Source organism: Catharus ustulatus, chromosome 1 (genome assembly GCF_009819885.2).
Source record: "Catharus ustulatus isolate bCatUst1 chromosome 1, bCatUst1.pri.v2, whole genome shotgun sequence".
NCBI lineage: Eukaryota > Metazoa > Chordata > Aves > Passeriformes > Turdidae > Catharus > Catharus ustulatus.
Genome location: NC_046221.1, coordinates 47,755,574 through 47,772,433, shown reverse-complemented (window position 1 = coordinate 47,772,433; position 16,860 = coordinate 47,755,574). Strand labels below are relative to the sequence as shown.

At 45.6% G+C, this 16,860-nt stretch overlaps 1 protein-coding gene and 1 long non-coding RNA gene across 2 annotated transcripts; one reads left to right on the top strand and one right to left on the bottom strand.

The window, feature by feature from the left end:
- Nucleotides 1-714: 714 nt before the first annotated feature.
- LOC117001573 lies at nt 715-7,863 on the bottom strand. The gene is made up of 3 exons (XR_004419071.1): nt 7,637-7,863; nt 5,593-5,769; nt 715-801 (listed from the first exon to the last, which is right to left on the bottom strand). It is a non-coding gene; the product is annotated as an uncharacterized LOC117001573 (long non-coding RNA).
- A 108-nt stretch (nt 7,864-7,971) lies between these two features.
- Nucleotides 7,972-16,702, top strand: RP9 (RP9 pre-mRNA splicing factor). The gene is made up of 6 exons (XM_033074552.1): nt 7,972-8,216; nt 9,838-9,868; nt 10,627-10,756; nt 11,085-11,176; nt 12,580-12,641; nt 15,941-16,702. The coding sequence occupies exons 1-6, from the start codon at nt 8,014-8,016 to the stop codon at nt 16,116-16,118; spliced, it is 696 nt and encodes a 231-aa protein (XP_032930443.1). The 5' UTR covers nt 7,972-8,013; the 3' UTR covers nt 16,119-16,702.
- Nucleotides 16,703-16,860: the final 158 nt, after the last annotated feature.

The window sequence follows — 16,860 nt, the reverse complement described above, 5'->3', positions numbered from 1 at the left end:
GGATAGATAAAATAAAAATATTTGAGTGCTTAAAATGGGATGTAGCTGTTCAAGGGACTTCAAACTAAAACCGCAGTTCAAATCAGTTTGCTCAACTAATTTCCAGAGATGCTTCCTTGCTTAGCTATAAAACGTCTCAGCAAGTGCACATTTTTGAGTAATTTCACGATTATAAGCCGCACCATTTTGACTAAAATTTTGGTCCGAACCTGGAAGTGTACCTTATAATCAGGTGCGGCTTATATATGGTCTTAGTTTGGAGGACAGGTGTCTGTTAAGAAAGGCAGCAGCCTCTCTTTGAAATGGAGAATGTAAACCCCCTCCCTCCAAATTAGTATAATTTTTGAAATCAAGCAGCTCTCAGGCAAAGATATGGGAATTAGGAATAACAGTTCTTTACTAGGGAAATTAAAATAGAAATACAGTATACTACAAAGGAACAAACTCCAAACCCTGACAAAGTCAGAGTACAACCTGACACCCCATCAGGCAGGGTGTTGGTAGCAGTCCAATTAAATCATGGCTGCAGTTCTCTTGCAGTGACAGATGTGGTTCAGTTGAAGCAGTGCTCCTGTGGAAGGTGCAGTTTCCCTCTGGAGGTCCTGCGGTGATGTGGAGAAATCCAGTTTCCCTCTGTAGTCCAGTGGAGAAAGGGGCTCCCTTAGTGTCCCAAAACCTCTGTTTTTATCTTGGTAAGAAATGTTGGGTTCTTCCCCCTGGCTGGAGCAACTTCCAATGGGATGCAGTAGTTTTATCAGTCACACAGTGGGATTCAATGGGCCATTACCAGAAAATAACTCCCTGGAGGAAGGATGGGTTGTGAAAAGATAAAGAACAATGCCCCACCTGGCTTCAATAGATGGCTCATTAGCAGAATATCTCCCACGGAGATAAGGATCACTGCCCCCACCCTCAACAGATGGTGATAGAATAGATACCTTTTATCACATCCGGTATTGTAACCCCAGACATATATGGACAAAGAACGCAAAACTGCCAACACCAGGACATGCGGCTTATAATCAGGTGTGGCTTATAATCGTGAAATTACTGTACATAGTAACCTAATCTTAATAGAAATAAACAACTCAATGCTCAGTTCACACTTGTGCTTGGTTTGAATCCATCTTTGATGGAACTTTGATGTTCTTCTGCCCAGTTCTTCTAAAAGACTTATCCCTGTGGGCATGTACGGACAATAGCAAAAAAACACCTGGATCAGGACTGTACTAAATGCATCTGTGGCCATTATGTTCTTTCAGACATTTGCTGCCTGTAAGAGGTTAAAGATCACAACCGCCTGTCTCAAACACTGTCAAAGCCTCAGAAGGAACTTGCTACAAGACAAACCACCACATCAGGAACTTGAGATAAGCCTAGAAGAGAAGAATTTGCAACAGGAAGGTGCTAATTCCAAGCCTAATGGAGGTAAGGCTGCTCAGTACATTCTGGTGAGGCATCTCACAATAACTGGATCATACCACTCACCCATTCCTTTTATGTGATGACATATGGCAGTAAACATCACAATAAAGTTTCAGGTATGTAGGAACACTTCACTGCTGAGCACTATCATTGTAAATATGAGATTAATCTGAGAAGCAAGAACTAGGAGCACAACACTGTCCCCTGGTGCAATGATGCTAAACAGGGCTCTTGTCCCTGCTTAGAGTACTGATTTTGTATCTCACAGAAAGAAGTACAGTTTCCATTGTCAGATGGGCACTCCTTTTAGTCTACACACAGCCAAATTCAAAATATTTGTCTTTCTGGCCCTGTGAATCTCAAATGCTTTTCTGCAATATAAAACGTGGATGGCCCCCACAGATGTAGCTGTTAGCCCGATGCTTAGGGGACATTTTATCCCAATGACACAGAACCTCCCATCACTGAATACACAGACCAAGGAGGGAACCAAATTTTTGAATTGCTAAACTAGTATCAAAAGAAACTGCCAGCATTTCCACTTCACACAAAACTTTTCTCCATAAGAAAGGATGTCAGTACCTCTCCTAATAGCTGAGGTTCCCAAGTGGCTAAAGGGCCACTGCTGTTCTGAGGCAGCCTTCCCTGTGGTCAGAAGCGGTCCCGAGCTTAGACTCGCTCTGTTCTGAATGTCTCTATGTAGCTTCAGGCAGCCATCGGCTGGCCATGCTGGATTTAGACTGTGCTCTGCTCAACCTGCTCAGATCTGCTTCTTCTGGATCCCATTAGGAGGTGCTTAACTTGCCATGAAGCCTAACATGGGTTCTGGATTCCTCTCTCATGCGTAATTTCTGACACATAATCAGAAACAGATCCTGGCCTGAAGCTCTAGCTGGTCAAAAATGGAGAAAACAGACTAGCTGACATTCTGCCAGGGCTACACTCTCACAGGAATACTGATGCCCATGGGATGACATAATGTAAATTAATTTGGTCCCAGTATTATCACTGGTAGATGAAACATTATAAAGTTGTAGTGGATACCATGAAAAATAATGACTTTTTGGATACTACACATTGCAGCAGCAATTAATGTTTCTGCTTAGATGTTTGGATGATGCTTGGAATTACAGTGCCATGACACCACTTGTAAGACAACATTTCCCAAAAAATTAACTTCTTGAAATGGCTGAAGCACTACACTAATACAAAAGGGGAAAAAAACCCACCCCACAACTTCAAATAAATACCCTTCTAAGTATCAGGAACCACATCCTCAGTTAATATAAACCCTTTAAATAGAATGGATTTAAGCAATTTACAGATACTGAGCCCCTTTGCTTCAGAATAAAAATAAATATACAGTAATTTCACGATTATAAGCCGCACCATTTTGACTAAAATTTTGGTCCGAACCCAAAGTGCGGCTTATAATCAGGTGCGGCTTATATATGGACAAAGAACAAAAAGTTGCTGTTTTAGTTTGGAGGACAAGTGTCTGCTGAGAAAGGCAGGAACTTCTCTTTGAAATGGAGAATGTAAACCCCCTCCCTCCAAACTAGTATAATTTGGAAATCAAGGGGCTTTCAGGCAAAGATATGGAAATTAGGAATAACAGTTCTTTTCTAGGGAAATCAAAATAGAAATACAGTACTACAAAGAAACAAACTCCAAACCCTGACAAAGTCAGAGTACAACCTGACACCCTGTCAGGCAGGGTGTTGGTAGCAGCCCCATTAAATGGTGGCTGCATCCTCCTGCAGTGACAGATGTGGCTCAGTTGGAGCAGTGCTTCTGTACAAGGTGCAGTTTCCCTCTGGAGGTCCAGTGGTGATGTGGAGAAATACGGTTTTCCTCTGGAGTCCAGTGGAGAAAGGGACTCCCTTAGTGTCCCAAAACCTCTGTTTTTATCTTAGTAAGAAATGTTGGGCTCTTCCCCCTGGCTGGAGCAACTTTCAATGGGATGCAGTAATTTTATCAGTCCCACAGTGGGACTCAATGGGCCATTAGCAGACAATGACTCACTGGAGGAAGGATGGGGTGTGAAAAGATAAAGAACAATGCCCTGCCTGGTTTCAATGGATGGCCCATTAGCAGATTATCTGCCATTGAGATAAGGATCACTGCCCCCACCCTCAACAGATGGTGATAGAATAGATACCTTTTATCACACTCTGTATTGTAATGTGCGGCTTATAATCAGGTGCAGCTTATATATGGACAAAAAAACAAAAAGTTGCTGAAACCCAGAAGTGCAGCTTATACTCGGTGCGGCTTATAATCGTGAAATTACTGTAAGTAACCATATTTTTCTACTCTTTCCTTTTCACAATTCACTTTGTTCTGATCTTTCCTAAGGACTGATATGAAAGCAATTGCCTTCTTGGGTGTGCAACACAGAAATCCAGGGTTTCTTCTCAGCAAAGGAGGAAAAAAAGAAACTTTGGAGCTACCTACTGCTGTAAATAATCTTCTCTCACTGAAAAAGCCTGACCTTGGGACTTCTAAGATGGGTAATAAAGTTGACAAAGCTCATTTCCAAGACAGATGAGAAAATGCATTGAAAATTATTTTTATCAAACTGAAGAACACATTTAAAACACTGTGTCTATGCAGACTATGTATCTATCATGTAGATCATATATCTATCAAATCTGAACTCCTGTGTGCCCCATGAAGTTATTGCAGTAAAGATGACCTCCAAATACCCCTATCTGATCAGAAATTACAGCCTGAGTGTCCAAGCCACTGGGATGCAAAGAACACAACCAAGATCCCACTGACTTAATGCTAAGTCAATGATCATATGCACTATGATCTGTCCTTCTGCCTCCATTGGAACCCCGTATTTCTGTTGAGACCTTGCACTTAGTTCCTGAATTTGTGCCAGTTATTGTGTCTGAAGGCTGAAGTCATTGAATCTGAGGTCATCTAAGCCAGGCCCTTACATTCTCCAAACTGGCAGAAGTCTTCTTACTTCAGCCAAGTTAAGACAGTCAAGAATGTATGAAAGCAAGACTGGCAGGGTTTCTGGAGAACTCCTCTTTTGCTGTTTCACACATCTCTCCCACAGAATACCATTCACAAACTGGAAGCTCTCCATCTTGGAATCATATTAGGTTTTCTGTCACTGCCCTATCACGCTGGAAAGCTGTTTCAGAGGATGACTACTCTGTTGTTTTGAAAAAGTGAAGTAAAAACACACTTGAAAATAACACTGACACAGGCCTGAAAGGGGGGCCAAAAACGTCTATTGTATCACTTCAGTTTACTTCCAACACAAAGTCTCCATTTGGTAGGCATCAGTCCAGCTCATCCCTAACTATTGGTAATAGTAACTATTGCCATTTCTCTAAATAGAGTGAAAAATTGATAATGTGTCTCGTCTAAGTTATTTCAGACATTTTAAATATAATTGCAACACCTAAAAATATTTCTCCTACCTCACTTGTTATTTGAAAATACATGACCATGTAAGGGAGTGATTGCAATTTGACATGTTCACACATGCTAGGAGTGTCACAGCAGCAAATCTCTTAGCCTCCAGTAAGCATCAAGTCACCTACTTAACCTGCTTCACAGTGGATTATATTAAACCACATCACCTTACATCTGCCTCATACACAGATAATTAACTCAGATTAGCAAATAAACTGATTTTGCCTCTAAGCCTTTAGACAAGAGGTCTTAATGGAGTTCTGCACCTCGAGTCATCTGCTGTGATCTGCCTTTTCAAGACATGCCAGCAATTCAGCCTGTTCTGAGTTTAGGCCCAAGGAAAGGCTACTTCCCAAAGGCCTACTGCTAAGGAAAATACACAAGCTATCTACAAACCCATGGGATGAATGAAAATGGTTTATTCACAACTTAAGCATCATCTCATGACATCTCAGCCAGATGGATAGGTGGGAATTAGTTTATATGTATGGGAGCTAAAACAAGAATGTACTGTGGATTTGATAGCCAAGATGCCTTGGCTATTTTGCCTTGCCTTGGCAAGAACAAACAGACCAAGAAGACTGGATCAAGACTGGCGACAAGGAAGAAGATCAAATCTAGTAGAAATGTTGCAAAATGTATAAGTTTGTCTGTGTGATGTTTAACCCAATCAATGTAGTAAAAAATTTACTAGCCTTCCTAGAATGGTTATAAGCATATGTAACTCACAGTAAATTCGGATTCTGATCACCAGTCAGTAGTTCCCATCTCTCTCTCAATTGTCAATAATGTAGAGCAGGAGTTGGATTTTTTTGATAAGTGTTTCTGCAAGGTTATGTTGCTTTCCTGCTGAGTGTTGTTCTGTGGAAGATAATAACCTCTGCATTCTTTCCAGGGCCAGTAAACCTACAAAATTTGATGCATGAAACAAAAATGTTCATCAATAGTGTAAATTAGTGTCATGACATGCAAAAGCTAGATTATTTTGTTTAAACATTAGAATAAGCACCCTTTGCCTTGAAAAGGATTGTGACAATTAATGGGACAAAAATAGTTTTCTGGGATCTGAAGTTAAAACGGCAGCCACTTAGCTGAATGCAAGTGAGAAACATGGCATATGAATGTTCATCCCAAAAAAGGTTTTACCAAGTAAAAGCTAAAGTAAATATTAAAGTAATGCTTCATTGACAATATTACATTGTTAAATAATGGGTAAGATTGTTTTTTACCTTGCAAAAGACAGGCATTCTCAGGACCATGTTTGTCTTACTGCACTTCAGAATCACAGGGTTCTGTAATAGCAATTACCATCCTTTGCCTTTGATGTGCACTTTTGAAGCACCTCTGATCACAGTTAAAAATAGCTTCAATTCCTGGACTTCTAAGATATATTTTTCAAGTTTCACTTAGGTCTTAAGCAATTACCAAAATTTCATCTGCCCTTGAATTTCAGTACGAAACAAAAGTAGAAATTTCAACTTTGACTTCCCAATACCCATCTACCTCTGCTGCTCATCCTCCAATAGAAAGATCACAGCTGAGGCAGGAAACTCAAAGGCTGGAGGTAGATTTGCCTCTCCAGTGGTGCTCATACACTGAAAAGGAGGTTGTCCTTTGCTTGTCAGCTAGGTCCCACCACAGCAGCATGGCCCTAGCCAGACCTTGCTGGGTTTGCTTCCAAAATAAAGTCTCTATCTAGAGACTTTTTGGCAATAGAACCTTGCCCCATAGCCAACATGTACCTTCCGAGGCAGCAACCCATCATCAAAAAAAAAATAAAATAAAAGAAAGAACAACCAAACCCAGCTCTGGGTTTTGGCTTGGATGCTGACCTTCTCCTCTCTCCAGCCACATGTATTTTGGTCACAGCAAGCACAGAATCATAGAACCATAGGATGGTTTTGGTTGGACAGAACCTTTAAGATCATTTAGTTCCAACTCCCTTGCCATGGGCAGCGACACCTTTCACTAGACCAGGTTGCTCAGTGCTCCATCCAGCCTGGCTTTGGGCACTTCTAGGAATGAGGCATCCACAATTTCTCCGGGCAATCTGTTTCAGGACCTGGCCACTCTCACAGTAAAGAATGCCCAGTTAGCACCATGATGGGGCCCTCCTTATACCCAGCCCGTTTCCCTCAGAGGGAACTCAGCTTCATCCTCAGCTTGGTGAGGGCAGGAACCCCCTCAGCCTTCCCTCTACTCTGGAGGCACCTGCTCCCTGATACCTCATAGCCAACCCACTGCCATATTCCCCTACGAGTATCCACACACCCTCAGTCCTGGTGTGTGAATCACAGAAGGCTTTCAGTTGGAAGGGACCTTAAAGATCACCTAGTTCCAACCTCCTTACATGGGCCGTGAGATTGCTCTGAGCCCCATCAAACCTGGCCTTGACCACTGCCAGGGATGGGGCAGACACAATTTCTCTGGGCAACCTGTGCAAATGCCTCAACACCCACACAATAAAGAATTTCTTCCCATTATCTAATCTAAACCTACTCTCTTTCCGCTTTAATCCACTCCCCCTTATCCTGTCACTACACACCCTTTCATAAAGTCCCCCTCCATCTTTCTTGTCGCTCCCTTCAGGTAATGAAGACCACAGATAGGTCATTCCAGAGTCTTCCCCAGGCTGAACAATCCCAATTCTCTCAGTCTTTCCTCACAGGAAAGGTGCTCCATCCCTCTAAAAACCTGGTGGCTTCCTCTGAACTTGCTTTAAGTTGTATGTTTTTCCTGTGCTGGGGACCCCGGAGCTGAAGGCAGCACTTACAGGTGGCGTCTCGCCCGACTGGAGTAGTGGCCCTCCAGCAAGGGAGGAATGACTGGGAAGTAGCCTTTGGGTTTTGTTTTTGGTTTTCTGGTTTGTTTGCTTTTTGTTGTTGTTGTTGTTGTTGTTGTTTTGTTGTTGGTTTTTTTTTTTTAAATATCTAACTCTCCACACCTCATTCCTAAACTGCGGTAAGACGCCGGGGTGCCGGAGGCTGCGGCGGGAGGAGCGCGGAGCCCGGCCGGCCCCCTGAAGGCGGGACGCCGCGGGCTGCCGCCGCCGGAGGAAGTCGATGTTCGGCCGGAAACCGCGATGCGGAGGGCGGGGAGGGGGGCGTCGCCGCGGCGCCGCCGTCCGCCGCGGCTGTGGCCGCTGTGCCTATGGCACTGCGGGCGCCGAGAGGGCAGGGGCAGGGCGAGGAGGACGGAGCGGAGGAGGAGGAGGCGGCGAGGGGCAGCCAGGCGCGGGCCAGGAGCCATGCGGAGCCCGCGGCGAGCGGTGGCAGGACCCAGAACCGGCATGAGAGGAAGCGGAAGAGGCAGGAGGAGCAGCAGCTTCAGAAGATCCAGCACCTGGAGTCTTTGTAAGGAGCGGAGGAAGGGAGGCTGTCCGACTCCTGCTTTGGCTCTGTCCTGAGCACACCCCGCCGGCATTTGGAGCTCGTTTCCAGTGCAGGGTTTGGGGGTTTTTGGGGGGTGGTGATTATTCTTCCCCTTGAGGGTGAGTCGGCAGGAGGGCTTCGGGGCCACTTGCAGAGTTGCTTGGTGACTTATGAAGGACTTGTTGAGGCACAAAAGGGGCTCTCCCAGGGTTTCTCCAAGTCTGAGACATGCAGCATAGGAGCAGAGGTTGTTCTACTAGAATGCACTAAAAAAAAGGAAAGAAAAATAAACTGGGATAAAAAGGTGCTGTAAAAGGTTTATGTTATTTCACTGAAAAGGAATTATTGTTTTAGTGGAATAAAAAAGGTCAGAAAGTACACAAGAACATGATTTTGGTTTTTTCTTTTCTGCGTGGAAGTGAAAATCAGTTTGTTATTAAGTGCACCAAACAGCACTCCGAAGTTATTGTTATAAAAATGGAACGGACATACTTTAACCACCTTTTCCTTGCTGTTCTTACTGTATTAGTATGATTGTGCTTAGGTATCTAGGGGTGTGTGTGCACAGCTAAGACAATAAAATATCGCCTATGCCATCAAATTTATGGCCTAAAGTGATGCACAGCCAGTAGAGATGTTTCGTGTCCTGCTGAGTTAATATGTGGGTAATGTCTGGAAAGTCCTGAAAAGAGTCTTCCATAAAACAAAGATTCTGGGATTCTGGGCTTGCACAGTGCCGTTGTTCTTGTGCCATTGAAAAACAAAACCAAAAAATCTCTGTTCTCTTCTAAGATTTCTCTACGCTTTCACTAAGGCGGCAGTTTATAGGAAAGAGTGTATCTGTTTAAATACAGATGAGATTTGAGGGAAAAAAACCCAATACAAATCCAATTACAAATCCAGTCCAGACCTTCATCTTTCTAAGTAATGTGCATTCTTTACCTCCAGGACCATTTTGTATTGCCTTGGCATTTAACTCCCTAGCACATGCATTTTCTCATGCATGCTGTATGCTCTATGTAGCACCTGTTTGCTGCTTGGATTTTAACAAATGTTTTATCTACTGTTAACCCCAAAGAAATGCTACAGAAAATATGGTACTTTAGTCAGTAGGGCTCTGTCTTTAGGTTTAATACATAGAAGATGATGAAGTTATTATGTATTAGGTTTAGCTGGCAAAGCTAGATGTAGGGAACAGTCTGATAACATTTTCAGCTGACTATGTCTATGGTTCAGCAGTGCTGGAGTAAAGAAATTTGGAGACTTTGAGGAGGGGTGCGGCAGAAAAAGAGGAGCAAATTACACATATATGGTAACTGAAGCTAAATCAAATATACCACATATCCCCAGGAAGTAGTTGTGTTCCCACAGGAATATGAATCTGAAGGAGGTTTGCAAGAGATGTGTACTAATATGATTAATGCTGTCTCTCAGCTTGCTGTATCCGTGTTCTGCTGTAGTTCTTAGTTATTAATTATAGGGTAAAATTTAAGGAAAAATGTGAGCTGAAGGTTTTAACTCAATACCACTGAAAAACTGTATTTTGTTCAATTTATTTGTCTGTGCTAAGCTGCAGAGTAACAATATTTCTATTGCTTTTCAGCTATGAGAAACCTCCCCCTGGGCTAATTAAGGTTGGTAAATAGCAGTAATTTTCTAGGATTATGAGGGATTTTCACAAAACATGTTCATTTAGGTGTTCAAGTGTTGGTGTTACCTAGATAAATTTCAGAGAGAAGTAAGTGGTTCCCAGGAAAATCTCAGAAAATCATTACAAGCTGACCACCTTGTCTTGGTGATCCAGGGTGAAATGCCCAGAATCAGATAGAAGGAGACTAGGTCTTTCATCATCTCTTAGCACACTTCATACAGTTTTTAATAGTGAAGGGAGCTCTTTATGGAAAGCAGCTTTTTGTTTGAATGACATCTTTTCAGGATTCTTCTCTATTGCTTGGGCTGAAATAATTCTTTCATCATGATCATTTCTTTTGCCAAATTTATCTACTTTAGCCATAAAGTAATGCTTTTAACCTAAAAAATAACTGCTCTGTGTTGTAAAGACTTCCTTGTAATTGTTATGTCTTACTAGCAGGAAGAGAATAACAAAGTCTCTGCTTTAAGTTTTCATTTCTGTTATTTATTTAAATAAATTACTAAAATGGATGGGAAGGAATGAAAGTCCTGTGCAGCAAAGTTCTGGCTGCAAAAGGGTCAAGTATTTTAGATCCTTTGTGTGTTACAAGGAAAAAAGGTAATTGGGGAAATATGTTTCCTGTTAAGTAAAGGTCTGTACACTTGAAGTATTAATTTTGCAAAGTTAAAAAAAGGAAGTTATTTAAGTTATTTTATTGTTTGTTTGTTTGTTTGTTTTTTGTTTTTTTGTTTTTGGTAGGAGAATGAAACTAAACCAGAAGACTGCATACCTGATGTCCCAGGCAATGAAAGCGCACGAGAATTCCTGGCACATGCCCCAACAAAAGGGCTTTGGATGCCTTTGGGAAAAGAAGTCAAAGTTATGCAGTGTAAGACTGTGAAAATATTCCAGATGTCGTTGGACCATCATATATCCATCCATTTCATCCATTTACACTGGGGGAGGGCAGAATGTCTGGTGGACAAATGATGAATTCCAGGTAGATTGACATCATGTTGATAAAAAAGCAACCAGTATCTTGAAGGCTGTAATAGCCTTGTATTTTATGGTCATTTCATTTATCAACATACTAGTTGTATCTCTCTGTTTCTTCCAGCAGATTGAAAATATTTTGCAGAAATGTGGTTTTGGCTTTTTATGCTGCTTCTGATCTGTCTCAGAGGTGCAATTCACTGCTGCTTTTTTTTTTTTTAAAGGTTGGAGATGTAAACGTTATGGACACAGAACAGGAGATAAGGAATGCCCATTCTTTATTAAAGGCAATCAGAAATTGGAACAATTTAGAGTAGTGAGTACCAATATTGTAGTATTACTCCTTGTATTTTGTAGTACTGATAATGCATAATCTTGCAACTGAAGATAAGCCTGCTAGATGATGCTTTATTAAGGATTTTTCCTCTGTCCTAGTGTAATGTAGATGCCAAAAATCTCCTAATAAAGAAAAAGATACAGATGTGGTTGGATATTTGACTACTTTGCAGAAAATCTACTCTTCAAGAGGAAAATTAATAATTTTTACATATAAATTGGAAATCTTCAAGAACCTGTTTCAACCATTATATTCTATTTTTTTGGTGATTAAAATGGCAACATAACAAAAATGTTTAGTCAAGCGTGAGCTGCCCACATTACAGCTGCTTCAAGCCTTCTGCTCTCTCTGTGAACAACCACATCATGAATGCTGTTGTCTAGGTCTGTAATCCAGTCATTGTCTACAAGTCTGATCTCTTGCTACATGGAGCTGCATCTCAGTTCTGCAGATTCTTCCTGTGTGATCTCTTTGACTATTTCTGTTGCTCTGCATCATTAACCTATATTTCAAGCTGTCATCACTTCATGTCTTATGTCCTCATTTCTACCCTTGAAAAATGTAACCTTGGCTTAGTTTGTCCAGATTCTGGATTCATACTGATTGCATGCAACTGCAAAGAGCATTTTTAGCCCTTTCCCATGACCAGACTGCCTCTATTCTTCATTTTCCCTCAGGCTTCTTTGTTGCACCAAACTCTTATTGTACGTCCAAGGCCCTTCATGGTGGATTACCAATATCTTTCATTTCCTCTTGACATTTCAATTCCCACTTCTGGTCAGCATCTTGGACTTGTTTGCTTAATCTTCCAACAGAAATGAACACCCCACCTTGTTTCTGCATTCTTGCATGGCGTGAACACACCTTATATATCTGCAGTTTGTTTGCTGTCTTCCTTCACCGTTGTCTTTTGCTGCAATGCCCATTTAATTTGATTTAAGAACCAGTAATAGTAGTGCATAGCATGATAGGACAACTCCAGCTTCATTATCCGTGTGTCTTATATTCCTTGCTCCTGTTTGTTTATATCCAGATTTTTTTAATGTACTATAAGGGTACAGCTCATTATTTTGAACTGGAGTATTTAATCTATGTCTAGCTATTCCCATAGATTATGTATGGGATTCTTATAGTGGGCTGTGATTGGAGAGGTAGGGAGATATATACTTAAAGAGAGTCCACTTCTTTGGAGATATACCTGGATAACCTTTCTCTAAAGCAAACACACCAGTTCAGGTGAACAACGCTAAGTCTGACAGTGAGCTTGCTAAGCATATTCCATCTTTCAATAAAAGTCTCTTGCATTTGGTTGCTTTGGTTTACTTTTTTAGAAAATAAAACCAGTGGTGATAACATTGTATTTCCTGTTTTCCATTTTCAAGGCACATGAAGATCCAATGTATGATATAATAAGGGAAAACAAGCGTCATGAAAAAGAAAAGAGGTGAGTGTGTCTGTAGTAAACTGCATCTTCAATTTAGTTTTTATTTTGGTAATGTGGCACTAATGTATAGGTGACCATTTTACAGAAGCTTACTTTTAGCTCAGAACATTTTTTAATGGCAGTTTCTTTATGTTAAGAGACTAATGCATTTCTACTTTCTAAATAATTACTCTTAAATACTTCCAATCACTTTAATTCTTTAACTTCTGTATTTTCCCCGAAACAAAGTTTAAAAAGCTGTTGTATCCATTTATGCCATAATACTATGGTATTTAGGTATGGTTTTGGTTTAGGCCTGAAAAAAAAAAAAGTTTTATTTTTCTTTTTCTTTCACTGATTTCACTGATTTCTAGATGTTTTTAGATGTTTTCTAAAATTTGGTTTGTCAGAATGCTTTCAGTAAAAGTGAAGGGAGGGTTTAGAAAGGTAGTTCTAGGCACCTGATACTGCTACTTTTGTGATGTACAGTAATTTCACGACTATAAGGCGCACCCTTTTGACTAAAATTTTCCCCTGAACCCGGAAGTGCGCCTTATAGTCCGGTGCACCTTATATGATCTACAAAGTTGCAACTTTTGCGACCCCGGAAGTGTGAGCCACAAGGTGGGGCGGTACTGCGGGAGCACCAGGTCGCGAGTGGGGGGCGGGAGCGGGTGGCTGTGGCCGGCAGGAGCCGCGCGGGGAGGGAGGGAGGGAGGGAGGGAGTCAGTGCTGGTGCCGGCACGGGGGGAAACAAGGAACCACCAGCCGCGGGGGTAGTGAAGCGCCGCCGGGTGTGGGAAAGCGGCGGCGCAGCCCCTGCGGCCGCGGGGAAGAAGCGAGAAGCGGCGGCACCGCCGAGCCAAGCGAGGGACGGGTGCCAGGGCAGCTGTGCCGCCTAGTCGAGCAGGGACGGGCACCGGAGCAGCCGCGCCGCCATGCCGAGCGGGGACAGGCGCCGGGGCAGCCGCGCGGCTGTGCCGAGCAGGGACAGGCGCTGGGGCGGCTGCGCCGCTGTGCCGGGCGGGGACAGGCGCCGGGGCGGCTGAACCGCCGTGCCGAGCGGGGACGGGCGCCGGGGCGGCTGCGCTGCTGTGCCGAGTGGGGACGGGCGCCGGGGCGGCTGCACCGCCAAGCCAAACGGGGAAGGGCGAAAGGGCGGCCCGCACGGCCTGTGCGAGCGGGGACAGGCACCGGGACGGCCGCGCAGCTGTGCCAAGCGGGGACAGGGGCCAGGGTGACCGCGCAGCTGTGCTGAGCGGGGACGGGCACCGGGGCGGCCGCGCAGCTGTGCCGAGCGGGAACAGGCGCCGGGACAGCTGCACCGCCGAGCCGAGTGGGGACGGGCGCCGGGGCGGCCGCGCAACTGTGCCGAGCGGGGACAGGCACCGGGACAGCTGCACTGCCGTGCCCGGAGAGGACAGACGCCATGGCGCCCACGCCACCGTGCCCCGAGAACGGGCGCTGGGGCGGCTGCACCACCGAGCCGAGTGGGGACGGGCGCCGGGGCGGCTGCGCAGCTGTGCCGAGCGGGGACAGGCACCGGGACAGCTGCGCCGCCTTGCCGAGCGGGGACGGGCGGCCGGGCGGCTGCATTGCCGTGCCGAGCCGGCACAGGCGCCGGGACGGCTGCACTGCCGTGCCCGGAGAGGACAGACGCCATGGCGCCCACGCCACCGTGCCCCGAGAGGACGGGCGCTGGGGCGGCTGCACCACCGAGCCGAGCGGGGATGGGCGCTGGAGCGGCTGCGATGCCTTGCTGAGTGGGGACAGGGGCCGGGACAGCTGCACCACCGAGCCGAGTGGGGACGGGTGCCAGGGTGGCTGCGCAGCTGTGCCGAGCGGGGACAGGGGCCGGGACAGCTGCGCTGCCTTGCTGAGCGGGGACGGGCGGTCCGGGCGGCCTGCACCGCCGTGCCGAGCGGGGACAGGCACTGGGACAGCTGCACTGCCGTGCCCGGAGAGGACAGACGCCATGGCGCCCACGCCACCGTGCCCCGAGAGGACGGGCGCCGGGGCGGCTGCACCGCCGAGCCGAGCGGGGAAGGGCGAAAGGGCAGCCGCGCCGCCTTGCCGAGCGGGGACGGGTGCCGGGACGGCCGTGCAGCTGTGCCGAGCGGGGACAGGCGCCGGGACGGCTGCACTGTCGAGCCGAGTGGGGACAGGCACCAGGGCGGCTGCACTGCCGTGCCGAGCGGGGACAGGCACCGGGACGGCCGCACCGCCGTGCCCGGAGAGGACAGACGCCATGGCGCCCACGCCACTGTGCCCCGAGAGGACGGGCGCCAGGGAGGCTGTGCCGCCGAGCCAAGCGGGGACGGGCGCTGGGGTGGCTGCGCCACCTTGCCGAGCGGGGACAGGCGCCGGGGTGGCCGCTCCGTTGGTGCCGAGTGGGGAAGGGCGCCAGGGCGGCCATGCTGCCTTGCCGAGCGAGGACGGGCGCCAGGGCGGCTCCACGTAGCCTCGAGGGGGAACAGCATGGCAGGAGCGCCAAGGCGAGCGAAGGAACGGCACGGCAGGAGCACCGAGCCGAGCGAGGGAACGGCACAGTGGCTCCGCAGAGCCGCAAGGGGAAACAGCATCGCGGCAGCACGGAGCCGTGAGGGGGAGGCGGCCCCGCGGCTGCGCCAAGCCACGCCTGCCGGCACCAGGGGCAGGCGGGAGTACCAGGGCCCACTGCACGAGGAGGGCACCTGGGGCTGCCTTTGAAAGCCTACACTCTGTGAAAAATGTTTCTAAATTGTGCTCCTTCCAGTAAACTCCACGATCGCGGGTTTCTGTTACTAATTCGTTACTTTGTTGCGCATGGCTCGGATCTTTGCGGCAAAAAAAAAAGTGTGCCTTATAGTCCGGTGCGCCTTATCTGATCTACAAAGTTGCAAATTTTGCTGACTCCCGGGGGGTGCGCTTTATAGTCCGGTGCGCCTTATGGTCGTGAAATTACTGTAATTATTTAGTATATAAAGTGGCAGTTTTTGATCCTTTCTTACTTGAACTGCTTCAGTGGGCTAACTGAATAAACTATAGGTAGCTCATAGAGCAGCACTTTTGGAGAGAAATCCTTGAAGAGGATACAGAAGACAACAATTAAATAAGTGGATCCTTTTCCCTATTGCCAGTAATCCTTGAAAGTTCAAAGAAGGAGTGCAAAAATACTTCTGCTTCCAGAGTAGAGCCTACTTTGTCATCTTCACTGACATCCCCTGCCCTTTGCATGCAGCTTTGATTCCTCGAGCCAGGAAGGAAAGTCAAAACTAGGATAAATTACTAGAGGTAGAGGAGAGTTAGAGAAGATTCTCATTCACATATTTTAAACTCAGGATACAGCAACTGAAGCAGCTGCTGGAGGACTCTACCTCAGAATCTGATAACAGCGATGAGGATGATGAAGATGGCAGCAGCTCCACTTCCTCAGAACATAAACACAAGAAGAAAAAGAGAAAAAAGGAAAAGAAAAAAAAAGAAAAGAAGAAGAAGAAAAAGAGGAAGAGTAAATAATCCAAATCTAATGACAAGTCAAAATTTGACTGACAGCAGGCACCTGCTGCATGCTTATTGACCTCTCTACTTGTGAACTGCAAGGAAGAATCCAAATAATGAACAGGAAAACACCAGAAAGAGCTTTATTAAACTTGGAACATACATGCGTATGCATACAGCATCCTACATTGGCATCCTCTTCTGCCCCTCTGCAGTCAGAAAGAAGCCGCATCAAACCATATCTTTGTGCTGTAAAACCCATGCTGAGAGTCAGCCAGCTTGGTCAGGTGGGGCCTCTTCATTGCTGCCCATGACCAGCAGCAGAAAGTGGCAACCACCAAGGGATCACTGACAAACCTGCAGCATTAGCAGATTGTCTGTTAAAGCGTCTTTACTCCATGAAGTTATTTTATTGTATACAAAGCCTCATTGTAGCAGGACTGCAGTTTGCACCATGCATAGCACTCAGAGTTCCCTTATAGTGCTTATAATGAGCAGGTTGTACTGTATTTTCTTCTTTGCATACATGCTGAAGTTCTGTGTACATATCCTATTATTGGCAGCTAAGGAAATAAAGGAGTACTGCAGGGGAAAAATGGTAATCAATGGGATTTACTTTAACACAAAATTGCAGCATCAGCAAGACTTGATTGTGGGGGTGTGTGTGGGGGTGTGTGTGGTGTGTAAAAAAATCTCAACATCACTACCATTAATACACAGTTCTGAAACATCTAAAGTGAAACATCTACAGTGTGTAAAT

Excerpts from the sequence above, each read along its gene's own strand:
- RP9 (XM_033074552.1), top strand. The coding sequence starts at position 8,014 with ATGGCACTGCGGGCGCCGAGAGGGCAGGGGCAGGGCGAGGAGGACGGA. Across the intron at positions 9,869-10,626 it reads CTCCCCCTGGGCTAATTAAG|GAGAATGAAACTAAACCAGA; the intron begins GTTGGTAAATAG and ends TGTTTTTGGTAG. Across the intron at positions 11,177-12,579 it reads AATTGGAACAATTTAGAGTA|GCACATGAAGATCCAATGTA; the intron begins GTGAGTACCAAT and ends TCCATTTTCAAG.